This window comes from Pristis pectinata, chromosome 17 (genome assembly GCF_009764475.1).
Source record: "Pristis pectinata isolate sPriPec2 chromosome 17, sPriPec2.1.pri, whole genome shotgun sequence".
In the NCBI taxonomy this organism is placed as follows: domain Eukaryota; kingdom Metazoa; phylum Chordata; class Chondrichthyes; order Rhinopristiformes; family Pristidae; genus Pristis; species Pristis pectinata.
This window is the reverse complement of record NC_067421.1, coordinates 6,890,259-6,918,234: the sequence shown is the minus strand read 5'-3', so window position 1 is coordinate 6,918,234 and position 27,976 is coordinate 6,890,259. Positions and strand designations below refer to the sequence as shown.

At 50.6% G+C, this 27,976-nt stretch overlaps 2 protein-coding genes across 14 annotated transcripts in view; both read left to right on the top strand.

Annotated features, from left to right (window-relative positions):
- LOC127579164 (maternal protein exuperantia-like) overlaps window positions 1-27,976 on the top strand; it is a 103,109-nt gene that overhangs the window by 62,011 nt on the left and 13,122 nt on the right. The gene's annotated exons all lie outside the window — the stretch shown is intronic.
- Window positions 87-27,659, top strand: LOC127579160 (protein PML-like). Of its 11 annotated transcripts, none has more exons than XM_052031764.1 (10): window positions 99-189; window positions 5,999-6,275; window positions 6,664-6,787; window positions 7,771-8,282; window positions 11,282-11,865; window positions 12,650-12,696; window positions 14,251-14,446; window positions 19,506-19,561; window positions 23,216-23,402; window positions 24,702-27,659. In XM_052031764.1, exons 4-10 carry the CDS (start codon window positions 7,774-7,776, stop codon window positions 25,511-25,513), a joined length of 2,391 nt encoding a protein of 796 aa, XP_051887724.1. In that variant the 5' UTR covers window positions 99-189; window positions 5,999-6,275; window positions 6,664-6,787; window positions 7,771-7,773; the 3' UTR covers window positions 25,514-27,659. The 11 variants fall into 11 exon arrangements, with proteins under 11 accessions (XP_051887725.1, XP_051887724.1, XP_051887726.1 ...); XM_052031766.1 differs by having other exon boundaries at window positions 6,664-6,791; XM_052031760.1 differs by having other exon boundaries at window positions 6,664-6,929.

Sequence of the window (27,976 nt, the reverse complement as noted above, 5' to 3'; positions counted from 1 at the left end):
CCCGGGGGGTGCCCTGAGCCGGGGGGTGGTCCTGAGCTGGGGGGGGGGTCCCTGAGGCCCGGTGGGGGGGGGGGGGGTCGGTTCCGCGGGCCGGGCGGAAGCCGTCAGCCTTTCCTTTCAGTTTCACATTCCGAGGTCGGGCGCCGGGCCTCAGGGAGCCGCCGACTTCCTCGCCTCCACCCGCCGCAGGTAGGTGCCCGGCCCCCCCGCCGCCGCCACCACCACCACCGCCGCCGCCGCCAGCTCCCCGCCCGGGCCGGAGCACCCACGGTGCCCGCTTCATCCCCCGCCCGGGCCGGAGTTCCCGTTGACTTGCAGCCCCAGCTCCCCGCATCAACCCAGCTGCAGACGCCGGTGTCGGGAGCCCTGCTCTCCCTCGGCCTCCGGACTCTGCTCCCGGCACCGGTCTGAGGGAGGGGGGAGGCCCGCTGACCGCTCCCAGACTGGAAGGGAACTGCCCCCATGTCTGCCTGGTGAGCGGCCCCCCGTTAAACAGCGATCACCAACCCCCCCCCCCCGCACACACCACCCCCCACACACACCACCCCCACCCCCCACACACCACCCCCCACACCCCACACACCCCACACCCCCCCGCACACACCACCCCCCACACACACCACCCCCACCCCCCACACACCACCCCCCACCCCACACACCCCACACCCCCCCCCACACACCACCCCCCACACACCCCCCCCGCACACACCCCCCCCGCACACACCACCCCCCCACACACCACCCACACCCCCACCCCCCACACCCCCCCATACAACTCCCCCACCCCCCACACACACCACCCCTCCCCCCACATCACCCCCCCACACCCGCCACACACACCCACACTCACCACCCCCCACACACACCCACCCCACACACCACCCCCACCCCCCACACACACACCACCCCCCCACCACCAACCCCTACCCCCCACACACACCACCCCCAACACACACCAACCCCCACACCCCACCCCCACACACATCACCCCCCACACACCACTCCCACACACACCATCCCCCACCCCCCACACACCACCCCCACCCCCACACACACCACCACCACACCCCCCCACCACCCTCACCCCCCCACACACAGCACCCCCCACACACAGCACCCCGCACACACAGCACCCCCCACCACCACCTTCCCACACCACCCCACACCCAGCACCATCCTCCCACACGCCTCCACCACCACCACCCCCCACACCATCCCACACCCACCACCATCCCCCCACCCCCCCCACACGCCCCCACCACCAACCCGCCACACACCACCATCTCCCCACACGCCACCACCACCCACAACCACCCCCACCCCCCCACACACCAGCACCCACCACCCCTCACTCCCCCACACACCACCACACCCCACCACCACCACCCCCCTCACACACCACCACCCCTCATCCTGCTTCAGGCAGAAGAGCCTTCCTCACATCTGGCAGAGAGACATTAGTTTGAAGCCGCAGGGGAGAGATGGAGAGGACTGGCGGAACATCTATGATGCGGTGAGACCAGGGTTATCATGGGGTCCTCTGGATGAAGTCATCTGGTTCTTATGCACAGGTCACTGAAGGCCAACATGGAGGTGTGGCAAGTGATCAGTAAGGCAAGTGGTATGGAGGCTTCTATTATGAGAGAATTTAAGTACAGAGTAAAGATGGCATTGCAGGACCATAGCTGGAGTATCGTACTGCAGGTTTGCTCTTGAAGATAATGAACATCACTATAATTCACTAAGCTGGTTCCAGGGATGGCAGCTTTGCTGTAGGAGGAGAGGTTAAGTGCGACTGGATTCTCTTGAGTTTGAAAGAATGAGAGGTGATCTCCTTCAAACTTACAAAAATTGTTATAGGCTTTGACAGACTGGATGCAGGGAGGATGCCTCTGGGATGTTTCTAAGTCTAGGACCAAGGGTCACAGTTTGAGGATAAGGGATGGCCCATTTAGGACTGAGATGAGAGAAGTTCCTTTGTTGATAGGGTGGCAGACTGTTGATGGAGGTCAATTCATTGTCCACTCAAAACAGAGATCATCAGAATTGTGAATGTTAGGGGAATCAAGGCACAGGGGACTAGTGCTGGAAAATGGAGTTAAGGTGAACAGTGAGTGGGTTTGAAGGGATAATGGTGCACTCTTGTTTCTTATGTTTTTATCCCTTGATTCTCCTAATATCCTAAGATCTATCAATCTCTGGGACTAAGCTTCCACAGCTGACAATTTGAAAGATTCTCCAATTTAGAGAGTCATAGAGAGACACGGCACCAGGAGGCACTAACCTAACATTAATCTCATTTTTTATTCTCCTGTAGCGGCTGCTACCGCGATGTGAAAACAAGACACTAGTCGATGGGTTTCAGAACAAGAACTGGTTTATTTTCCCGCCTTGCGCGGGCCTTTTAAGAGAGACTGTTCCCGCCCACTTAAGACGGCAATGACGTATACTCTACGTCATCAAACCTTTCCCGCGCGCGGGTTCTCCCCGGGGAAGACGAAGGCCCACCGCCATCTTGGGCGTCGCCGCTCCGACGACACGCGACCCGACCGCCGAGCCGGTTCGCTTGCTCGGACGGTGAGTCACTACACAACCCCCCCCCCAGAACCGGCGATACAGTCCCCAAGGTCCACGGGCTGTGTTAGCCGTTGCTTAGGAGGTCGGCCTCCGCGTTGCGGTGCTGCAACCTCGACTGGTTGTTGTAGATCTAAATGGGCCGGTTTGAGGCGGTCCATCGTGAAGACCTGTTCCTTGCCCCCAGTGACCATTATTCCTGATGACTCGGAACGGCCCATCATATGGTCGTTGCAACAGTGCCCGAGGTGTGCCCCACGAACCAAAACAAACTTAAAGTCTCGTAGTTCTTTGGGCTCACAGGACGGGGCTTGACCGTGCCACGAAGTGGGAATCGGTGCCAAGGTGCCGAGCCTTTCGCGCAGTCTTTGCAGGACTGCCGTGGGTTGTTCCCCTTGGTCCCGAAGGGCGGGTATGAAGTCCCCTGGGACGACCAGGGAGTTCAGCTGATGAAGCATGGAGGTCTTCCTTGGGGGCAGTGCGTATGCCGAGCAGGACCCAAGGCAGTTCGTCGACCCAGTTAGGACCCTTCAGGCGGGCCAACAAGGCTGATTTTAGATGGCGGTGGAAACGTTCCACTAACCCGTTTGATTGAGGGTGGTAGGCCGTGGTGGTGTGCAGCTGCGTCCCCAGCATGTTCGCTAATGCAGACCAGAGGCTGGAGGTAAATTGGAGGCCCCTGTCTGAAGTGATGTGGGCCGGAACACCAAAACGTGAGATCCAAGTTGTGAGCAGCGCCCGGGCACAGGAATCAGTCGTGATGTCAGATAGAGGGGTTGCCTCTGGCCACCTCATGAACTGGTCCACGATGGTAAGGAGGTACTGGGCTCCTCTTGAAACTGGCAGAGGACCAACGAGGTTGACTTGGATGTGGTCGAACCTTCTACGGGTAGGCTCGAACTGCTGTGGCGGGACCTTGGTGTGTCGTTGAATTTTCAATGTCTGGCAGTGCGGACAAGTCCTGGCCCACTCACTGACCTGTTTGCGCAGGCCATGCCAGACGAACTTGCTGGCGACCAGTCGGACAGTTGATCTGACGGACGGGTGCGCCAACCCATGTATCGAATCGAAAACGTGTCTCCACCAGGCTGCGGGAACTATAGGGCGGGGTTGACCTGTTGCGATGTCGCAAAGGAGGGTCTGCTGACCTGGACTGACTAAGAAATCTTGGAGCTGCAGGCCCGAGACTGTGGTTCTGTAGCTGGGCAGCTCGTCGTCGGCTTGCTGTGCATCAGCCAGGGCCGTGCAGTCGACACCCAGGGACAGGCTGTGGATGGTTGGTCTGGAAAGTGCGTCAGCAACGACATTGTCCTTTCCGGAGACATGTTGGACATCCGTTGTGAATTCGGAAATGTAGGACAAATGTCTCTGCTGACGATCTGACCAGGCATCGGAGACTTTGGAGAAGGCGAAGGACAAAGGCTTATGGTCAGTGAAAGTGATGAAAGGCCTGCCTTCTAGAAAGTACCGGAAATACCGCACCGCCAGGTACAGCGCTAGAAGTTCCCGATCAAAAGCGCTGTATTTCAGTTCGGGTGGTCTAAGGTGCTTGCTGAAAAATGCCAAGGGTTGCCAACGGCCTTTGATTAGTTGTTCCAGTACTCCACCGACCGCGGTGTTGGATGCGTCCACCGTGAGGGCGGTTGGGACGTCTGTCCTAGGGTGTACCAGCATTGTGGCGTCTGCCAGGGCATCCTTGGCCTTAACGAAGGCAGCCGCAGCCTCGTCATTCCAGGCGATGTCCTTGCCCTTACCAGCCGTCAGTGAGAACAAAGGGCTCATGATACGGGCTGCTGCAGGGATGAACCGATGGTAAAAGTTGACCATCCCCAGGAATTCCTGTAGGCCTTTGACCGTGTTGGGGCGAGCAAAATGGTGGATAGCGTCAACCTTGATGGGTAGGGGTGTTGCTCCGTCGCTGGTGATTTTGTGGCCGAGGAAATTGATAGAGTCAAGTCCGAATTGGCACTTGGCTGGGTTGATAGTGAGGCCAAAATCACGGAGACGGGAATGCAGCTGGCGGAGGTGGGAAAGGTGTTCTTGGCGGTCACGGCTGGCGATTAGTATGTCATCTAAGTAAATGAACACGAAGTCCAGGTCTCAGCCTACCGCGTCCATCAGCCGCTGGAAAGTCTGTGCGGCGTTCTTAAGGCCGAACGGCATTCGAAGGAACTCGAAGAGGCCGAATGGGGTGATAATCGCAGTTTTGGGGACGTCATCCGGGTAGACCAGGTTTTGGTAGTATCCCCAAACGAGGTCCACCTTGGAGAAGATGCGGGTCCCATGTAGCTTCGCTGCGAAGTCCTGGATGTGAGGGATGGGGTAGCGGTCCGGGGTGGTGGCATCATTAAGCCTGCGGTAGTCGCCACAGGGCCTCCACCCGCTGGTGGCTTTGGGGACCATGTGCCGGGGGGAGGCCCAGGGGCTGTCTGACCTGAGAACGATCCCCAGCTCCTCCATGCGACGGAACTCTTCCTTTGCCAGGTGGAGCTTGTCTGGAGGTAGTCGTCGTGCTCGGGCATGAAGGGGTGGCCCTGTGGTAGTGATGTGGTGTCGTTCCCCATGTTTGGGCATAGAATTTGTAAACTGAGGTGCCAAAACTGATGGGAATTCGGCTAGGAGCTTGGTGAACTCGTTGCCCAACAGGGAAATGGGAGTCCAGGCGCGGGGCTGGTAGGCTGGCTTCTCCCAGGGGGTAGGTCTGGAAAGTTCTGGAGTGGACTAGCCGCTTCCCTCGCAGGTCGACTAACAGGCTGTGGGCCCGAAGGAAATCGGCTCCTAGGAATGGTCGGGCGACAGTGGCAAGGGTAAAGGTCCAGGTAAAACGGCTGCCGCCGAATTGTAATTGAAGTGTACAGGTACTGGAAGTCCATATCGTTGTGCCGTTTGCGGCATTGCGTACCAGACCTTGTTGCCTGTTACGAGTGTCGCGGCCGGTCGGGGGCAAAATACTGACCTCTGCTCCAGTATTGACGAGGAAACGCCACCCGGACTGCTTGTCCCGAACGAATAGGAGGCTTTGTCGGCGGCCAGCCGCCGTAGCTGTCAGCGGCGGCTGGCCCTGGCGTTTCCCTGACTTGCAGGGTGGGCGGCATCGACGGGCCTTTGCGCCCCACCTCTGATGGTAGAAACACAGCGGGTCGCCAGTGTCGTCATCTGTGCTGCTGGGGTGTGGTCACTCGGTTGCTGGGACTGGTTTAGGCAGGCGTTGGGCTCGAGGCCTGGCGATTTGGCCAACGGACAAACCGTTCTCGCGTTTGGCCTTCCACAGGACATCTGCCCGGGCAGCTACCTCACATGGGTTGCTGAAATCGGCGTCGGCCAACAGCAGGTGAATGTCATCGGGTAGTTGTTCGAGGAAGGCCTGTTCGAACATTAGGCAGGGCTTGTGTCCCTCAGTCAATGCCAGCATCTCATTCATTAGGGCGGATGGGGATCTGTCCCCCAGGCCGTTGAGATGAAGCAGGCGGGCAGTGCGCTTGTGACGGGAGAGGCCGAAGGTCCGAATCAGAAGGTCTTTGAAAGCTGGGTACTTATCTTTCTCCGGAGGAGACTGGATGAAGTCTCCAACCTGGGCGTCTGTCTCCTGGTCCAGAGAGCTGACCACATGGTAGTACTTTGTGGAGTCGGAGGTGATCTGCTGAAGGTGGAACTGTGCTTCGGCCTGGTCGAACCAGACGCTGGGACAAAGCGTCCAAAAGGTGGGCAGCTTAAGTGCCACTGTGTTGTCGTCCATTGTGCGGGTCCAAAATCCGTTTGGACCGTCGGGGTCACCAATATAGTGGCTGCTACCGCGATGTGAAAACAAGACACTAGTCAATGGGTTTCAAACAAGAACTGGTTTATTTTCCCGCCTTGCGCGGGCCTTTTAAAATAGACTGTTCCCGCCCACTTAAAACGGCAATGACGTATACTCTATGTCATCAAACCTTTCCTGCGCGCGGGTTCTCTCTGTCGCTCGGGGAAGACGAAGGCCCAACGCCATCTTGGGCCTCGCCGCTCCGACGACGCGCAACCCGACCCCTGAGCCGGTTCGCTTGCTCGGACGGTGAGTCGCTACACTCCCCACATTTCTTCAACTCCTTCCAGGTCCTGCCATTCACTTGCAAAGGAAGCTGGAGCACCCGGAGGAAACCCACGGAGTCACAGGGAAAATCGTGAAAACTCCTGCGCAAGCACTCGAGGTCAGGATTGAACCTGGGTCTCTGGAGCTGTGAGTAAGCAGCTCTACCTGCTGTGCCACTATGCCACCCCTAAAGCCACCACCTTCTTCTCAATGAAATGGCTGACTCCTTACTTGAGACATATTTTGCCCAGGGATATTTCATCCCCACATCTACCCTGTCACGCACCCGGTGAGTGGACCTAACAGTGAGAAATAGTGCAGGCGGTCTGCTGTGTCTGGGAAAGCCAGGCTGAGCAGATGACTGCCCCAGTGGTGTAATTCTTCACAATGATATCAGCCATACTTTGATGTTGTAACATTGGTATTGGTAATGGTATTGGTTTATTATTGTCACGTACTGAGATACAGTGAAAAGCTTTTTGTGTGCCATCCAGACAATTCATACCATCCACAAGTACATTGAGATAGTAAAAAGAAAAACAGAATGCAGAATATAGTGTTGCAGCTACAGAGAAAATGCAGTGCAGGTAGACGAATGAAGTGCAAGGGCCACGATGAGATAGGCTGGGAGATCGAGTTCGTCTTTTAGCATATGAGAGTCCATTCTAGAGTCTGATAACAGTGAGACAGAAGCTGTCCTTGAGCCTGGTGGTTCGCATTCTCAAGCGTTTGTATCTTCTGCCCAACGGGAGAGGGTAAAAGAAAGAAAGAGTGGGCTGGAAGGGGTCCTTGATTAAGTTGGCTGTTTTCCCGAGGCAGTGGGAAGTGTAGACAAAGCCAGTGGCGGGGAGGCTGGTTTGCATGATGGACAGGGTTGTGTCCACAACTCTCTGCAGTTTCTTGTGGCCTTGGGCAGACCAGTTGCCGTACCAAGCCGTGGTGCATCTGGATAGGATGCTCTCTATGGTGCATCTGTAAAAATTGGTGTGGGTCATTGGGGTCATGCCGAATTTCCTTAGACTTCAGAGGAAGTAGAGGTGTTCGTGTGTATGATTGCCAGAATAACTTTAGCACTCATTATCATTAGACTATCTGATTAATTTAATTTTTTTTCTTCTGAATGAACAAAGGTAATGGAATCAGGATCAGGTGTCGCTCTGTCAAATGAAAGTGTTATGTGTGGAGTTTGCCGTAACCAGCTGAAGAGACCCAAGCTGCTTCCATGCTTGCACAGTGTCTGCCTGGAGTGCCTACAGAATGTGTGGGCAGAGCAGAACTTTGCCACCTGTCCCATCTGCGGTGCCCCCTCAGACAGGGATATCGCCAAGATACAAGACAACACACTCATGGCCTATTTGGTGAGCACACTACAGCTGTGGCAGAGGATTGGTACTGGGCTGGGCATCTGCTGCAGCCTTTGCCAGGCACATGGCACTGAGGAGCCCGCCACTTCCCTCTGCTTTGAGTGCGATCAGTTCCTGTGCCCGAGATGCTGCCATGGCCACCAGCTGTTGATTAAGAAGTACGGACACCCCGTGATGTCCTTCGATGACCTGAAGGTGCTCAGCTGTGAGGAGTTTGCCGGCATTGGAAGGAACAAGAAGCAGACCATTTGTCCGGAACACAAGGAGCAACAGATCAGGTAAAATCAGCCTCCCTATGCACAGTTCCAGCAGCTGATCCAATCATATTCCCTTAGTGTTCAAGTGTTTTGCAGGGATTCAGAGGACGTGGGTACTTGACTGGTGGGTAGGATTGATCCCAGAACTGAAGGCTCATTGTACAATGGCTGTGCAAGCTCAAGCTGGGGGTGTTGTAGCAAAGACCTGTTCGCTATCCACTAGAAAAGCTGATTGCAAATAAAGCAGGTATATTAAATCCGTAAAAATACCAAGGAGTGGGAATGGGGTCTTGCGGTAAATGTACTGGGAGAATATGAGAGTTTAAAGGCTACAGAGAACAGAGAAGTTACTAGAGGACATTCTGATGGATAACACGGACAAACGTTGGAAAGGTGGGTTGATTAGGGATAGTCGGTGCGACTTTGTGCATGGGAGACCATGTCTTACAAATTTGATTGAGTTTTTTGAAAAAGTAACCAAGAAGGTCCATGAAAGCAGGGCTGTAGACGTGGTGTATATGGACTTCGGTAAGGACGTTGATAAGGTTCCGCATGGTAAGCTGCTATGGAAAGTTATATCGCATGGGAGAGCTGTCTAATTGGATACACAATTGGCTTGACAGTAGGAAGCAGAGGGTGACGGTGGGAGGTTGCTTTTCGGACTGGAGACCCGTGACTAGTGGTGCTCTCCAGGGGTTGGTGCTGGGCCCTTTGCTGTTTGTCATCGCTATCAATGATTTGGCTGAGAATGTACAAGGCATCGTTAGTAAGTTTGCAGATGACATTAAAATACGTGGTGTCGTTGACAGTGAAGTTGGTTATCAGTATTTACGGAGGGATCTTGATCAGCTGGGTAAGTGGGCTGACGAATGGCAAATGGAGTTTAATTTGGATAAATGCGAGGTGTTGTATTTTGGGAAGACAAATGAGGGTAGGGCTTTCACAGTGAACGGTAGGGCCCTGGGGAGTGTTGTAGAACAGAGGGACCTAGGAGTACGAGTACATGGTTCCCTGAAAGTGGTGTCGCAGGTAGACAGGGCGGTGAAGAAGGCATGCTGGCCTTCACCAGTCAGGGCGCTGAGTATAGAAGTTGGGATGTTATGTTGCAATTGTACAAAACGTTGGTGAGGTCACATTTGGAATATTGTGTTCAGTTTTGGTCACCCTGCAATATGTAAGAATCAGAATCAGATTTATTATCCCTGACTTATATGACGTGAAGGATCCCATTAAGCTGGAAAGAGTGCAGAGGAGATTTACGAGGATGTTGCCGGGACCCAAGGGACTGAGTTATGGGGAGAGGTTGAGCAGGTTGGGACTTTTTTCATTGGAGCGTAGGAGAATGAGGAGTGATTGTATAGATGTGTATAAAATCGTGAGGAGCATAGGTAGGGTGAACACACACAGTCTTTTTCCCAGGGTTGGGGTATCAAGAACTAGAGGGCAGAGGTTTAAGGTGAGAGAGGAGAGATTTAATAAGAACCTCAGGTAACTTTTTTACCCAGAGGGTGGTCAGTACATGGAACGAGCTGCCAGAGGAAGTGGTTGAGGCAGGTACAGTAACAACACTTAAAAGGCACTTGGTCAGGTACATGGATAGGAAAGATTTAGAGGCATATGGCCCAGACACCAGCAAATGGGACTAGCTTGAGTAGGAATCTTGGTCGGCATGGACCAGTTGGGCTGAAGGGCCTGTTTCCGTGCTCTATGACTCTATAACTAATAATGAGTGTTTGGAGAACAGTAAATTACTTAAGTGACAGCAATCAATCCAGCTACTAATCAAACTTACTTCACAACATACGTAAGAGAACATGGTAAATTGTACCCATGCAGGGGGATGTCATTGTGTTTGGCTTGTTACTGGAGTTTCATGGGGGTCTCAGCCAAGTCTCATCGAGACCACTAAGTTGTAAATTGATGCATTTAAATTATGATTATCCTATTTTCATACAATCTGCATATAAGAACTTTTATTTTATTAGAATATTGGTGTGACTTAATAAACCAGATATCTGTGCTTCCCAGAATGGATTGGAAGCATAGGATCTGTGGGAATATCCTTTACTCTGTCCACATGCAGGAAAAATGGAAGGAATATTAGACATAGACTCTACAGCACAGGAGGAAGCCATCAAGACAACGAGCCTGCATCAACTCCACTGAGGAGCAGTCCACAGTGCCACTAGGTCAGGCTGTGGAGAGAGGGAAACTCTGAGCTAATGTCAATGGTGGCTGACTTACAGCAGAAAGGGCTAGTTTCAATACAGACAGAGAAAGGAGTTGCCTAGAGTTGCAGAATTCGATATTGAGTCTGGTAGGCCACAGGCAGGAAGGGATGGAGAGTTAAAATGACAGGCAACGGGAAGCTTAGGGTTACCCCTCCAGACTGAATGGAGATGTTCCACAAAGCAATCACCCAATCTGTGTTTGGTTTCACCAATGTAGAGGAGACCACAGTGTGAACACTGAATGCAGTGCACTGGATTGGACGAAGTGCAAGTGAATTGCTGCTTCACCTGGAAGGAATGTTTGTGTCTCTGGCTGGTGGGAAGAGGTGAAAGGACAAGTGTTGGATCTTCTACAGTTGCTTGGGAAATGCTGTGAGAAGGAGAGTGCCTGGTGGAGATGTAGGGAGTCTTACAGCATGAAACAGGCCCTTGGGCCCAACTCGTCCATGCCGAGTTGTGAAAAGAATCATCCCTCTGGAATGCTGAATGTGGAGCAAAGGGGAAGATGTTGCTGGTGGCGGGATCTCATTAAAGGTGGCGGGAATTGTGAACGATGATGGGATGGAAGGTGAGGACCAGGAGCTCCATCTCCCTCTGTCCAGGAGGAGAGGGGTGAGAGCAGAGTTGCAGGAAATTGTTGAGACGTGGTTGAGGGCTATGGCAGAGGGAAACCAGAACTCAGCAAGAAGGAAGATATCTCAGAGCTGGCTGTTGTTGTTGTTGTTGTTGTTGTTGTTGTTGCATCTCTGTCTCACCATGTTGATCAGTCTGTGTCTGGTTTATTTTCAGTTTTTTCTGCAAGACGTGTTCTACCGGCGTTTGCTGCAACTGTCTGTTGCTTCATCATACTCCCAAAGGTCACAATTATCACAGCATTAAGGAGGAGGTGATGCTGGAGGGAGAAGTATTGAAACAAATGGTGGACACGACACAGGGAAGTTTCAATAGATTTACTGCCAGCAACTCAGAAGTGATGTCCCTGAAAGAAAGAATGGACTTGGCGAGAAATGAAATCGAAGCTTCAATCAAACGACGGGCTTCTGCCATCACGCAGGAAATCGTTAGCCAAGGAGACAGGTTGTTGAGGGAGCTGGAGACTGAGCACAGGCTGGAACAGACCACACTGGCCAACAGCCTGACTCAAACACAGCAACTAATTAAAAGGATGAGAGCCGGGCACGAGCTGGCAGCCATTATACTGATGTTTGGCATTAACAAGGAGATGATGGAGATGTATGAGCCAATCATGTCAGCCCTGACTGCTCTGAAGGAGGCAACGCCCTTAGACTTGAGCAGGGAGGTCATTTTGATGCAATTCAAGGAATGCGCTCTGGAAGCAAAGGATCTGCTCGGTACTTTAGTCCTTAAGAAAGGTAAGTGATAATGTGGGAAACCTGGGGTGAGGTGGGAGAGGAAGTTGGCTGGGGTGGGCAGGGTTGACGGATGAGGGCAGATATTGGATAATGACGGTAACACACCGTTAATACATTTAGAGGACTAATCCGATCCACAGAGTCCCTGAAAGTTAAAGAAACATTAGCACAGTGTGGAGGAAGTGTCACCCTGGGTCTCACTGGGACCCGGACTCAACAAAGTCTCGAGAACCCAGAACCAAAAATAACTGCAGATGTTGGAAATCTAACATTAAAAACAGAAAATGCTGGAAATCAGCATATCTGGTAGCATCCGTGGAGAGAAATAGTTAATGTTTTGGATCTGGGACCCCTTTTCAGAAATTTTGAGGACCTTGTTAAAGGACAAGATCTGAGCAGTGAGTGTCAGGAGGATCCAGAACCACGGCCAAAGAGTTTGGCCATGTAACACTGAGATGAGGGAGACATTTCTTTATCAGGGTGGCAACCCTTTTGGACTCTCTGCCTCGGAGGCTGTGGGTGTTCATTCACTATGTTTGTGAACACCGAGGGATCCGAGAGCCCTGGGACAAGGCAGAGTAGGTATTCTTTGTACCCAACTCATGGTGCATCTTGCCCTGGCAGTACATGGTGGTACTGATGTATAGTGTGCCCTGGGGTGTCAGTATCTGCATGATGTGCATTGCCCAGAGTTCGAACTGAATGGGGCAGCTGATTGCATTTTGGAAGGGTGACACTTGTTTCTGCTGAGCCCTCATGTCTGAGAATCTTTTATTGTTTTCAGAGCAGAGAGAGAGTGTGGAAGACCCAGGAACTGAGGGGGCTCTTCAAGTAAGTTGTGATTGGAAACTGTGATCTCATTGGATAACCATTATGCTACAGATGGTGCCTAACTTTGTGGTGTTACAGGTAGGGCAAATTAAAGCTTGGAGTAGATGCTTTATCAGGGTGTGGAAAATAAGTCAAAGCAGTAAAGGAAGGACCTGTTTTTCTCCTTTGCTGATTCATTGGCAGTGTCAATGGTGAGTGGTTTCTATGTTCACTGCAAGGTGCACACTCCATCTCACCTGCCTGAAAACAGGAGCCAGCAGGGAATGGAGATCATAGGAGACGGTAGGTGGGAGTTGCAGTTGTTAATTGGAGTGGTTCTCTATAGTATGGCCTACTTCTGCTCCTTTGTCTTGTGTGATCTTGTGAGTATCAGTGCCCTGAAGGCACGCAGAGGGCAGCTGTTGCTGGACACACAAGACATGAGAAACCTTACCCAGACAGCGTCCTGTGTAAGCCTCCAGCCCTCTGGCCACGGTTTACAAACCTCCTCTGGGCCCATCATTTCCCAGTTACCATTGCTGCTGCCTCAACAAATCCCCTGTGATCCTTACAGAATAACAGACATTGCCAAAAATCCATGGTCAGCAAATCTCCAACGTTGACCTCCAACTGACCTTGCAAAGGGAAGGTGGATACGTCCGGTGTTTGCTGTGTGAAGGTGATGGACCCTTTAAGGGTGGTGGTGACGGGCCCTTTAAGTTGCTGGAATCCATGTCCTGCACAGATCCATTGAAGGGATGTGGGTGTTGTTGGCTGTGCCAGTGTTTGATCCATCCTTCACTACCCCTTCAGCTGAGTGGCTTAATGGGCCATTTCAGAGGGCATTTAGGAATCAGGGAGTCACCGATAGGCTGGTTCTGAAGGACATCAGTGGACTCTTGCAACAATCCCCCGTTTCATTACGACTATCATTGACACAACACCTCATTCCAGACTTATTTATTGAATATAAATTTCCCAGCTGCCCGACCAAAGTAGCAGAGCACGCCAGACTGTGGCACAGAATGTACAGCCCACCACGCCAGTGCCCACTACCACCACCTTATAGACTTCTGTCAAATCCTCCCATCTCACCAGCGATCAACCCCAGCTTCTCCAGTCTAAACTTGCAGCTCAAACCCCTCTAATATTTCTCTTTTGTATCCTCTGAGACTTCACATCTTTCTCACAATGTTTAATGTAACCTTCCTACTTTGCATTTGCTACGTTTATCAACCCGAGCGCCCCTTACTAATTGCTCCCTCAACACGGTGATGTTGGCTGAGGAACATATCAGGGCAACTCATCTGCTCCTCTTGACATTGTGCCTTTGGGCCTTTGTGTTCTGTGGGAGAGTGGATGGAGCATCACCTGATGTCTCGTCCGGGAGCATCTGTGCATGCAACAGGACTGGGACAGGCAGCGGAGTGTCCTGACCACCCCCAGCTGGGCTTTGTTGCCTGGGGTTCATAGCGCAGAGAGAAAGGTAACTCCCCAACTGCTGACTGTGAGGGGGTGGCTTGTGAAGGCCAGAGATTCTGCCAGATGCTCAACGACTGTTCTTTTTTTGTCCAGAATGCTCCAGAAGAACTACAAGCTGAAGATTCTTTTTCAGTGAAAGAGGAAATTACAACAGATGGCGAGCAACAGCACTGGCACACTGAACATAACTACAGCATGAAGTCCAGGACTCCCCAACTCCCCTCACCAAGCAGGACAGAGGAGGTCACCCTCAACATTTCCAGCGATGACTCCCAGCAGCCTCCTGCAGGTCAGGCTGCAACTTTTACTTATTGCATTGTGGGAACAATACCAACATTAAAGATTTCCAGTCAGTTATATGCATGGCTTATAGTACGGGGTTAAGAAGTAAATTGTGTAACATTAAAAGTTCTGTATGGATATCCAGGCCAAGTTAAGGACTTGGTACAGTTACTCGGCATAAATGGCTCATGCAGGGAGGGTAGAAGTTAGATGCAAACCGTAGATCCCATTGTTCTATCAAACACTCCCAGTATAGCAAAGTTTAGACACAGAATGAACCTCCCTCTTCTTTGTCCCATCACACACTCATTTTGTTCTGATTAATTTTAAATTTGAGTTAACACCCTATATCTTCCCTTTTTTCCCCCTTGTTACTCTCCCATCGGAGGCCATTTGCCTAACTGAGCTAGTCCCAGTTGCCTGCTATTGGCGCATATCCCTCTCAACCTTTCCTATACCTATACCTGTTGAAATGTCTTTCAAATGTCATAATTGTACCGACCCTTGTAAGGGCCCGTGTAATTCCATGTTTGAATCCCTCCAATCAGAGGCAGACACAGCCTGGTCAAGGCCAGGTGATGGACCACAACACCGACCCTCTCTGCTTCCTCCCCCGTCCAGCCCTTCCTGGCCCTGCCCTCCCTGTATCCAGTGCCATCGTCTGCAGCAGCTTCTGCTCCCCTTCCCCACCGTTACTCAGGAGTTCCCAGAAGCCATCCTTGCCCCCTCTTACCCCACTTGTTCCTGTGCAACACCATCCAGAGACATTATACATCGTTCCCAATTATCCCTAGATGTTCCCAATTATCCTGAACTCAATAATAAATTTCTGACTCCAATTTTCCAGTTGCTTCCCACCTCCTTGTCTCTTACGTGCTCCGTCTCACACCGTTATTCTCACTCTGGCCATCTTTCCCCATTTATAAATTATTATATAACTCAGTACAGTGCAGGAACAGGCCCTTTGGCCCACAATGTCTGTGTCAGACATGATGCCAATCTAAATTAATCCCATCTGCCTGCAGATGGTCTGTATCCCTCCACTCCCTGCCTGTTCTTATGTCTGTCTAACTGCATCTTAAAAGCTGTTACCGTATCTGCTTCCACCACCATCTCCAAGGGCAGCCCGTTCCAGGCGCCCACCACTCTTTGTGTAATAAAACTTGCCTCACAAATCTCCTTTAAACTTTCCCCCTCTCAATTTAAAACTATGCCCTCTGGTTTTTGACATTTCCACCCTGGGAGAAAGACTACCTATCCTATCTTTGCCTTTCATAATTTTATATACTTCTGTCAGGTCTTCCCTCAGCCTCTGATGCTCCAGAGAAAACAATCCAAGTTTGTCCAACATCTTCTTATACCTAATAGTCTCTAATCCAGGCAACATCCTGGTGAACCTCTTCTGCACCTTCTCCAAAGCCTCCACATCCTCCCTGTAATGCAGCAACCAGAACTGCACACAATACTCCAAGTGTGGCCTATCCAAAGTTTCATAAAGCTGTAACGTGACTTGCCAACTTTTATACTCAACAATGAAGACAAGCATGCTGTACGCATTCTTTACTACTATATCTACTTGTGTTGCCACTTTCAGGGAGCTATGGACTTGCACCCCAAGATCCCTCAGGGTCATGCTTCTAAGGGTCCTGACAATTACTCTTATATTTTCTTGTTGCATTTAACCTGTCAAAGTGCAACACCTCACACTTGGCCGGATTAAATTCCATCTGCCATTTCTCTGCCCAAATTTTCCACTGATCTATATCCTGCTGTATTCTTTGACAATCTTCCTCAATATCTGCAATTCCACCAATTTTTGTGTCATCTGCAAACTTACTAACCACACCACCAGTTTTGCCCAAGTCACTTATACATATCACAAACAACAAAGGTCCCAGCACTGATCCCTGTGGAAAACCACTGGTAACACCTCCAGTCAGAGTAACACCCCTGCACCAATACCCTCTGTCTTCTATGACCAGGCGAGTTTTGAATCCAGTCTACCAAGTCTCCATAGCTCCCATATGGCTTAATTTTCTGGATCAGCCTCCCAAGAGGGACCTTGTTAAAGCTTTACTGAAGTCCACATTGACAACATCCACTGCCCTGACCTCATCAATCGTCTTCGTCATCTCCTCAAAAGACTCAATCAAGTTGGTGAGACAGGACCACCCCCTCACAAAGCCATGCTGACTGTCCCCTAATAAGTCCTTGCTTTTCCAAATGCAAGTAAAAGAATCCACTCCAATAGCTTCCCTACCACTGATGTAAAGCTCACCACCTAACATTTCCTGGATTATTCTGAATGCCCTTCTTTAACAAAGCAACAACATTGGCTACTCTCCAGTCTTCTGGACCAAAGCCTATGGCTTAAGAGGATACAAAGATCTCGGCCAAGGCTATAGCAATCTCCTGCATTGCCTCCCTCAGTATCCTGGGATAGATCCCATCAGGTCCTGGGGACTTATCCACCTTAATGTTCTTCAAGAGATCCAAGACCTCCTCCTCCTCCTTCTTAAAGTCAACACGCCATAGAAAATCAATAGATCCCCCCCCCCCCCCCCCCCCGATCTGACCACCATCCATGTCCTTCTCCTTGGTGAATACCAATGCGAAATACTCATTTAGTACCTTGCCCACTTCCTCTGGCTCCAGGCATAAGTTCCCTCCTTTGTCCCTGAGTGGACCTACCCTTCCCCTAGCTACCTTCTTGTTTTTAATGTATGTATAAAATGCCTTGGGATTTTCCTTGATCCTACCTGCCAAGGACATTTCATGGTTCTTTTTAGTCCTCTTGATTGCTTAAGTTCTCTCCTGCTTCCTTTATATTCAAAGGTCCTGTCTGATTTCAGCTTCCTAAACCTTACATATGCTTCCTTTTTCTTTTTGACTTACAACATCTGGTCATCATCCACTTTCCCGAACCTTGCCATCTTCACAGGAAGATGGTCCTGAACTCTCTGCTGACCTTTCCCCTTGTCTGCTGACCTCTCCCCTTTGCTGACCTTTCCATGTTGAGAGTCACCTCTGTCGTTCCCTCTCTGGACGTTCCCGGTACAGTTCAGCCCGACCATTCCCAGCCTGACCTACTGGCCCTGGGCTGTGGACCCAGCTGATGTCGGTGAGTCCGGGACTGAGGGTCCATCATTCTCAGGACCCTCAGACTCTTTCAATCACCTCCACACAGCAGCGCAATCCTCCCTCAGCCCGAGCAGAGATCTGGGACATACTTACCCTCTCGGGACCCCCACACTCTCCCACCACACCCCACTTCACTCTGGCGTCCAGAGCTGGGCTTCTCACCTTCCACTTTAAATGGCGTAGCCTCCTATCACCAAGGCAAGGTCAGCTATGAACCAAGCGCTGATAAATGGGATGAGTACAGATGGGCACCTGCTGGTCAGCATGGGCACGGTGAGCCGAAGGGCCTGGTTCTGAATGACTTCCACAATTCTTTTAATACCCAGTTCTGAGGACAGGCTCATGTGTGGGAGTATCACCATGATATCACACCACCCCTGTACTCCCATTGCATCTTCCAGCCTGAAATTGCCTATCCAATAGGCTCAGCTGCAAGTATGTGAATGAGGCTGAAATACTGCAAGGACCGTGGATGGGAAAGGCACCATAGAAATGCAAGTTCTTTCTCCTGATCTTTGCATTGTCTTATTTCAATGGAAAATATTTTACCACATTTTGAGATAATATTGATACTGGAAAACCCAGTCACACAATTCTCATAACATTGTGGTTTTTCCTCATGATAACAATCGATTAAAACACATGGATGTAACAATGAACATGTATCAATGCCAGTAGATCCTGTGGTAACAAGGGTCTCATGTCAGAATCAGAATCAGATTTATTATCACTGACTTAAATGACATGAAATTTGTTGTTTTGCGGCAGCAGTACAGTGCAAAGACATAAAATTACTATAAATTACAAAAATAAATAAATAGTGCAAAAAGAAGGAATAACGAGGTAGTGTTCATGGACCGCTCAGAAATCTGATGGCGCAGGGGAAGAAACTGTTTCTGAATCGTTGAGTGTGGGTCTTCAGACTCCTGTACCTCCTCCCTGATGGTAGTAATGAGAAGAGGGCATGTCCCGGATGGTGAGGGTCCTTAGTGATGGATGCCGCCTTCTTGAGGTCCTTGATGGTGGGGAGAGGTGTGCCCGTGATGGAGCTGGCTGAGTCTACAACCCTCTGCAGCTTCTTGTGATCCTGTGCATTGGAGCCTCCATACCAGGCTGTGATACAACCAGTCAGAATGCTCTCCACCATACATCTGTAGAAATTTGTCTTTGGTGACGTACCGAATCTCCTCAAACTCCTAACGAAGTAGTGCCGCTGGCGTGCCTTCTTCATGCTTGCATCAATGTGTTGGGCCCAAGATAGATCCTCCAAGACGTTGACGCCCAGGAACTTGAAGCTGCTCACCCTTTCCACCGCTAACCCCTCAACGAGGACTTGGTGTGTGTTCTCCCGACTTCCCCTTCCTGAAGTCCACAGTCAGTTCCTTGGTCTTGCTGACGTTGAGTGTGAGGTTGTTGTTGCGACACCACTCAACCAGCCGATCTATCTCACTCCTGTACGCCGCCTCATCACCATCTGAGATTCTGCCAACAACAGTGGTGCCATCAGTGAATTTATAGATGGTGTTTGAGCTGTGCTTAGCCACACAGTCATGAGTGTAGAGAGAGTAGAGCAGTGGGCTAAGCACACATCCTTGAGGTACGTCTGTGTTGATCGTCAGCGAGGAGGAGATGTTACTACCGATCCGCACTGACTGTGGTCTCCCGGTAAGGAAGTCAAGGATCCAGTTGCAGAGGGAGGTGCAGAGGCCCAAGTTTTGAAGCTTGGTGATTAGTACTGAGGGGATGACGATGATGTGCAGTTACTTCTGAATTTAAATAGGAACCAAGGGAGATTTAATTGCTGAAGTTACCTTGGGTGCCCTGGACTCATTTCAGCTTTGAGGACTGACATTTATTCACTGTTAAATGTACTTAGAGAAAGCAGAAACTAGCAGACTGCAGCTAAAAAAATTATCTCTTCGCAGAGGAGACAATAAAATTATCATCGGGTGACAGCGAGGAAGATGATGACTCCCTCATGGTAAGGTCTCTTTACTCTTGTTCATCAAGTAGTGGTATAATACAAACACAGCCCTGTGCCCAGCACATGATGCATCCTGAATAACATATTTCTCCGGGTAATTCGGCCGAAACGTAGTGTGTGTTCTGTAAACCGCACTATACATTGATATGTGGTACATACTCCGTGATATAAACACAGGAGTTCTATATGAAAAGGCGCAGGCATAGAAATTGGATCCACTAATGCCAGTTTTTCATGTGCAAATTGTACGTGAAAGCAGTTTTACCCTGTGTTAGATTACATACAGTTTGCTTCCAGGTGAACTGTGCCCATTGGGAAGTTAGTCTGGGCGCCCATGTGTGGGACTCCCCCTGTCCTGGTGAGGATATCCCAGCCTCACTCAGGCACTGAATGACATCACAAGTCTCTCATCACACGTTTCCTCCCTTGTCGACACAAGTCGGAATTTCTCACTGCAACCTACAGCCCTCATCGCAAATTCACAAAGAAATCAGGAGCACGTCGAGATCACCAGTTACAGGCTCCGGTCTGACATTGGTGCCTCGCCGTCCACATGCTCAGGAGGTCTGAAACCTCATCACTGCTCGTCGTGGGCCCTCACAGGCTCATCCCACACCACACAGAGCTTGGGGTGCTCCTGGGACAGGACCAGATCAGGGCAGAGGGTTACCTCCTCCCAGTGGCTGCTCTCCCGATCACACAGTGGGCCCATCCATCTGAAGGCACAGTGGACACAATCTTCACCATGTAACTGTTCCACTCCAGTGAGAGGCTTGTTGGGGGTCAGGAGCAGGATTAAAGTCAAAGTCGAGTTTATTGTCACCTGCACAAGTACATGTGTGCACAGGTGCAATGAAAAACTTACTTGCAGCAGCATCACAGGCACAGAGCATCAGAGACACAACGTTCACAAGAAAAACATAAATTAAGTAAACTATTCAAGAAAGAACACGAAGTCCATTGTAGTGCACAGTGGTCATAGTGTTGCTGTACTGAGATAGTGATTAGGGTTGTGCAGGTTGGTTCAAGAACCGAATGGTTGAAGGGAAGTAGCTGTTCCTGAACCTGGTGGTGTGGGACTTCAGGCTTCTGTACCTCCTGCCCGTTGGGAGCTGTGAGAAGATGGCATGGACCAGGTGGTAGGGATCTTTGATGACATACGTTGCCTTCTTGAGGCAGCGCCTCCTATAGATACTACTGATGGTGGGGAGGAATGTGCCTGTGATGTATTGGTCGGAATTCAGTGCTCTCTGCAGCTTCTTGCATTCCTGCTCCTTCAAATTGCTGTACCAGACCATGATACAACCAGTCAGGATACTTTTAACAGTACATCTGTCGAAGTTTGTTAGAGTGTTCGATGACAAGCCGAACCTCCTTAACCTTCTAAGATGAGAATTATGACGAGAAAGATTGAGAAAAATACTGGGGTGATGATGCAGATATCTGACACTAGTCTGCAGTGGGATTGAAAAATGCAGGGCGTGTCACCAACCACCATACAAGGCCTTCTCTGACCTCACTAAAGCCTCTGACTTGTCAATGGAGAGGGACTGTGGAGTCCCCTCAACTTTGTCTGCCTGCGGAAATTCATCTGCCTCCTACATCTGCTGCAGAATGTGATCTGAACCAACAGTACACAACAGAGCCAGTTCCAGTGCAGATTGGTGCCAAACAAGGTGCTTCAATGCCCCAACATTTTCCTGAATGCTTCCTGCTACAGTGCACCACCTTACTCCAACAAGCTTCCTGCTGGAGCGGAACCAATCTACGGGTCTAATGGGAAACGGTTTAATTCACGTCACCTTCCCTGCAGAACCAAGCTCACCCCAAGTCGTCACCAACTTATGCATTAACAAAGACGAGAGGGTGGGCTTTATGTTTACACCCCCAGGCCCAGGAGGCTCTACCAAGGTGCCCCACTGCACAGTGAAGCTCCCCGGAAACCTGGACCACTTCCCCTATCTCAGGAGCCACCTCTCCATGGAGGCAATGATGGTGGAATCCACCACTGCCCACAGTGAGCCAGCACTGAGGAAAAGAGCAACTGTAGGTCGTGATCTCAAACCCAGCACAAAGCTCACATCTACCGAGCGATGGTACTCCCTTCCTGTGCTTTGAGGCGCCCTACCTACAAGCAAACACCACATAAGAACATAAAGAAGTAGCATGAAGAGGCCACTCTGCCCTTCATATTTGTTCTCCCAATCAATGAGATCATGGGTGATTTGACCTCAATGCCATTTTGCTGCATCTACATATCCCTGGATTTGTTTAACATCCAACATCTTATCTGTCGTTGTCCTGAATACACTCCGTGCCTGAATCTCCACAGCTCAATTCCAAAGATTCACCACCCTCTGGCTGAAGAAGTTTCTTCTCACTTCAGTCCCGAGTGGCCAACCCTTAATTTAAGACTGTGACCCCTGGTCTAGACACCCCAGCCAGGGGAAGCAACATCCTGCATCCACCCTGTGAAGCCCCATAGGAGATAAAAGAACAACCGTGATCTTATTGAAAAGTGGAGCAGGAACATGGGGCCAAATGGCCTCCTGCAGAGGCTGTTTCCTTTGGAACAGATAAGGGATATACGTCCCGAGAGGAGGAGAGGGAGAGAACAAGATGGAAAGGGGAAGAGAATGAAAGAGAGAGAGAGGGAGACTGGGCTGCCTAGCCAGAGTCCCAGATAGCCAGACAAGTGGAATGCTCGTGCCTGCTGTTGAGCTGTGGACAACCCCTGTAGCAGGCACCTCACAGCGTCGGAGAGATATCAACAACACTTGCTTCTGAATGTTCCCCAGGTCCACCGGGTAAACCAACCTCTGTGTCCTCTCCCACGCCAACATCTGCAGTACTGAGGCCCCCGTTACACTCGTTGGCTCCATTGGGCTGGCCACATTGATTACGTGCCAGTTACTGGACTCCCGAAACAGACACCTTATTTCAGGCACTGTCCTGGGAAGGGATTATCAGGAGGAAAAGATTCAGGATGTGTTCAAATCCTGCATGAAAACGTGCAGCAATCCCGCTGGCCCCGGGAATCTCTGGCCCACGACCATTCAGTGGAGAAGAAGTGTTCAGGATGGAATCGAGAACCTCGAGTCCATGCATCGGGAACACACAGAGGCCCTGTGTAAGTGGCGGAAGGAGTGTACCACCTCACAGGGCGTGATGCAGTACCACACACAGCACTGTATATCACAGTACACAGCACTGTATATGACACTACACAGCACTGTATATCACAGTACACAGCACTGTATATGACACTACACAGCACTGTATATGACACTACACCCCACTGTATATCACACTACACAGCACTGTATATCACACCTTGGTGCACCTTGTGTTTGCTGCTCCAGCAGAGAGTGAAGCTTGATTCCTTGGCAGCAATGTTCACTGCAAAAAATATACACTGGCGCATTGTGCAAAAATACACGGGGTGTAACGTGTATTTATGCAGGAGTCTTCAACCCAAGCATTGGAAAATGCAGACACTGGCCAGACTCTGGGGAATATCCTGGGGTTTTGGGGGGGGGGGGGGGGGGGGTGGTCACCGATGTCCCAGGGTTGGGTGGGGTTCACGGACGTTTTGAGGTTCACTGATATCGGGGTATGAGGTGTGATCACCATACTGTGTCTCTTGCTCAGATTGTGGAACCCTCCAAGATTTTGCCGGCGCATCCCGAGACTTCCAAAGCTCCGACTGATCACGGAGCAAGTGACGGTTCCAGTCAGATGAACGGGGACTGGTACCGGGAGGGGTCGTCAGGAGTGCAGAGTCAGAAGCTGCGAGGTCATCCACTGGTGTTCTTCCAGATCCAGACCACATACATGGGTGAGTTTAGTTCAGAGCCTTCATCTCCCCTCTTCCTCTGCCTGTGCGCAACCCCTGCTGGTGTCATCTGCCCTGCACCAGGATCCCTCCCCACACACACTCCCACCTCTGCCCAGGACCCCGACACCTACACTGAGTAAAAATCCATTGTCCTGCTGAATCTGAGTGGTGCTCAGTTTCCCCAAACTCATGCTGTGCTCCCCCCACTCTCACTCCAGGGCACCCGCTCCCTTGGCCCTCTCTTTGTGGGGTCCCTCCCCGCCATATTCCCTCCCCTCAAGCATTCCCAGTACATTACAGAGCAGCTCAGGCAGAGTGAAGCTCTCTGAACACTACAGGACTAAACATCGGGGCTGGTACAGCAGAGGATCCTTAGAGATGTACAACATGGAAACAGGCCCTTCGGCCCAACTCATCCATGCCGACCAAGGTGCCTTCCTGAGCGAGTCCCTTTCGCCTGCATTTGGCCCGTGTCCCTCTCAACCTTTCCCATCAGTGTACCTGTCCAAATGTCTTTTAAACTTAGTAATTGTACCCACCTATACCACTTCCTCTGGCAGCTTGTTCCACACACCCACCACCCTCTGGGTGAAAAACCTGCCCCTCAGGTCCCCTTTAAATCTTCCCCTCTCACCCTAAACCTGTGCCCTCTAGTTTTAGACTCCCCTACCCTGGGAAAAAGACAGTGACCGTCCACCTTATCTCTGCTCCTCTGTTTATAAACCTCTATAAGGTCACCCCTCAGCTTCTGACGCTCCAGGGAAAACAGTCCCGGCCTGTCCAATCTCTCCTCATAACTCACGCCCTCCGGTCCCAGCAACGTCCTTGTGAATCTCTTTTTTGCACCCTCTCTAGCTTAGTCACATCCATTGGACGATCAGCGTTGCACACAGTATTCCAGTTGGGTCTCACAACATCTTGTACAGCTGGAACGTGACGCCCCAACTCCTGTACTCAGTGCCCCGCCTGATGAAGGCAAGTGTGACAAATGCCTTCTTCACCACTTTGTCTACCTGTGTCACCACTTTCAGGGAACTATGTACTTGTACTGCTAGGTCTTTCTGTTCTACAGCACACTGTGTATGTCCTGCCCTTGTTTAACTTCCCAAAGTGCATCACCTGACATTTGTCTGAGTTAAATTCCACCCAGCATTCCTTTGCCCGCTTTCCCAGTTGATCTACAGAGTGTCCTGTTACACAGCCAACCTTGTGGTTGCTCCCTGTGTCACTGACACACAGTGATGACTCCAGCTGTGAATCCAGCTGTGCTCAGTGGGTCATGACTATGTTTGTTTTCAGTAGGAGGTGAAGACATTGTGCAGCTGTCAGCCGTGAGTGGTGAGAAGATCTTCAACAAGTACATCCTGCCTAGCAAGCGCACCTTGGACGGCATGCCTACTGCTAGTGGATTTCAGGTGGTGGATGGTGTCCTGTACCTGCGAGGGGAACCCCAGATGGCCTGCAGCCTCCAGGACGCTATGGACTCTTTCCTCCACTTCCTGCAGCAGCTGGATTTTCCCCTGTTGGCTGGTCACCACATCTGGACCCATGACTGTCAAATTCTCTGCAAAGCTTGGGAAGGACTGTTCATGAAAGACCGCTTTGCCCAATGTATGTCGGGATTCCTGGATACTCTTTGGCTGGCCAAGAAAGTTCTCCACAAGTCACAGGTCAATAACTTCGGGCTGAAGCATTTAGTGGGGGCCTTGGTTGGTGAGCTGGTTGTTCCCGACGTGCAGGCCCTGCAGAAACTGTACTCCGTCTTGAAGCCAACTCTGCAGCAGGCAGAAGACAGCCAGTTCACTCTGTCCCAGCTGGAATGCCGCAGATCCCTGCAGCCTCTCCTCAAGCAGAAAGTCGTTTCTCTCCTGATTGCAGACAAACTTGCCTTTGAAGGAATCAGTCTGAACATCTTGGAGTTGGCCCACCAGAGTGACCGGAAAACGGGCCTGAGAAACCTGGTCCGAGGCAGCCGGAACCTGGGGTTATCGAACACCCAGAAGATCACCAGGGCCATCGGCTCCTTCTTACAGAACCAGAAGCGCAGGAGACGACAGTCCAAGCAGGCACAGCAGGGGATGGAGGCAAAGAATAAATCGAAGACCAGTTAGCCAGGGACTGGGCAAGTGTAACGTGTGTCAGACAATCTTTGGAACGCAGCCCGCCAATCATTTGTGACGGGCATGATATTTTATAAAGAAATGCAGTGTATAAGGCATACTGACAACTTGCAAGGAACTGCAGGTAGGATGGGGGACAGATTCCTCTGAGAGATCGCCAGGGTGAATGGTTCTTTAATCAACTGGAATTAAAAACCACTGTGTATGAGCTGAAGTAAAAGGGATCAATGTACCAGAAGGTATAGAGATTAATATTTTTGTGGTATTTGTAGGTACATTGAGCTGTCCTCCTTTTGTGAGCTGTGACCAGTTTTACCTCACCTCAGTGGATTCAGGCCAAATTCAGGGGGTAGATACAAATCAGAGGGGAGGGGAGTTTACCTGCCTACGAACCATTCCCTGAGCTTCCTGCCGTGCAGCCAGTGTTGAATCCGATTCATCTTTGGATCCCGTGGACTTTTATTGCTGTGTTGGACTTTGTCAAAAGCCTCGCTAAAGTCCAGGTAAACTGCTCTAATCAACCCCCATTACCCCAAAGGATTCAACTGTTAGTCGAACATAAACTTCTGCACTGACCATCTGTGCCTTTCCAACTGAAGACATACAGAGTTGTGGTGTGTAGGACCTTCAGTGCACCCTGACCATTGCACCTATCTATACCAGTACCACTTAGCCACCGTTCTTTACTCTCCTGAAAAATGGATTCCTATAATTTTCCCACCACTGAAGTTCAACTAACTGGCCTGCAATTACTCAGTTTACCATTTCCTGCCTTTTTAGAAAATAGTACAAATTTAGTCATCCTCCCATCCTCTGGCACCACCTCTGTTGCCAGGGAGGGCTGAAAAACTCTGATCAGAGCTCCTGCATTTTCCTCCCTTGCTTCTTTTAGCAGCCTGGGATATATTTCATTGGGGCCTGGTGATTTATCTATTTTAAGCTATATCCCCTTCATACTTTATTTATCCCATCCAATATTTCACATCTGTTTGCCTCAATCACATCAGCACCTCTTTTCAAAGACAATCACAAAATGTGAATAACCTTATCCGTCATAGGGCATGGTAGTGTAATGGTTAGCGTAACGCTATTACAGCGCCAGTGACCCAGGTTCAATTCCGGCCACTGTCTGTAAGGGGTTTATACATTCTCCCCGTGACTGCGTGGGTTTCCTCCAGGTGCTCTGATTTCCTCCCACATTCCAAAGATGTACAAGTTAGGAAGTTGTGGGCATGCCATGTTGGCACTTGCGGGCTGCCCCCAGAACACTCTATGCAAAAGATGCATTTCACTGTGTGTTTCAATGTACATGTGACTAATAAAGATATCTCCCCACGTTGGTCCCTCATTAGTCCTACCCTTTCCTTTGTAGTTCTTTTGCTTTTCTATACTGATTGTTAGGGATTATCCTGGAGTTATCAAATTATGGATATTAATTAAAATGAGAACCAGTCGTCAGGAAATAATATGTTTACAATTCAACTTTAACTGATGCTTTGGGGTCATTGAAACCAATCATTGGGTGTGGGACATTCTGACTCTGTCCCATTGAAACTATGCAGGGGCAGACAATAGATGAATGTTCATGATAATTGGTCGTTATTGAAAACTTCAGGGAAGGTATTAAGTGGCCCTCTCCTGTATCAGCACATTGTTAAAGGCATATCCCTGCCACTTAACTCACAGTTCAGGACAGGAGGTCTGCTTTGAAACTTAATATTCTGGCCAGTTGTATATTCAGGGAGCCGTCCCTCAACACTGAAACAAAAGAGATATATTTTGGGTGTCTTGAGTTTGTGCTCAGAGGCTTTTGTACCAGCCTCCAGTGTTGAATATTCAGAGAGATTCTATGAGTTGGGATGTGCTCCCATTGTAAATATGTAATTCTGCAAGAGAAATAAAGGACTGCGGATGCTGGAATCTAGATGAAAAACACGACGACGCTGGAGGAACTCAGCAGGCCAGGCAGCATCCACGTAGAAAAGCAGGCGGTCAATGTTTCGGATCAGGACCCTTCTTCAGGACTGAAGATAGGAAAAAGGGAAGCCTGATATATAGGAGGGAAAAGCAGAGCAGTGATAGGTGGACAAAAGAGGGGAGGCAGGGTGGGCACAGGGTGGTGATAGGTAGATGCAGGTAAGAGATGGTGATGGGCAGGTGTGGGGGAGGAGGGGAGAGCAGATCCACCAGGGGATGGGGCAAAGGTGAGGAGAGAGAGGGGAAAAAGAGGCTGGGAAAGAGAAGAAGCACGGTGGGTGGGGGAGGGGGGTGGGGATGACCTAAAGTGGGAGAATTCAATATTCATGCCGTTAGGCTGCAAGGTTCCAAGATGGAAAATGAGGTGCTGCTCCTCCAGTTTGCGCTTGGAATTCTCCCGGCAGTGGAGGAGGCCAAGGACTGACGTATCAGCGATAGTGTGGGAGGGGGAGTTGAAGTGACCGGCAACAGGGAGAT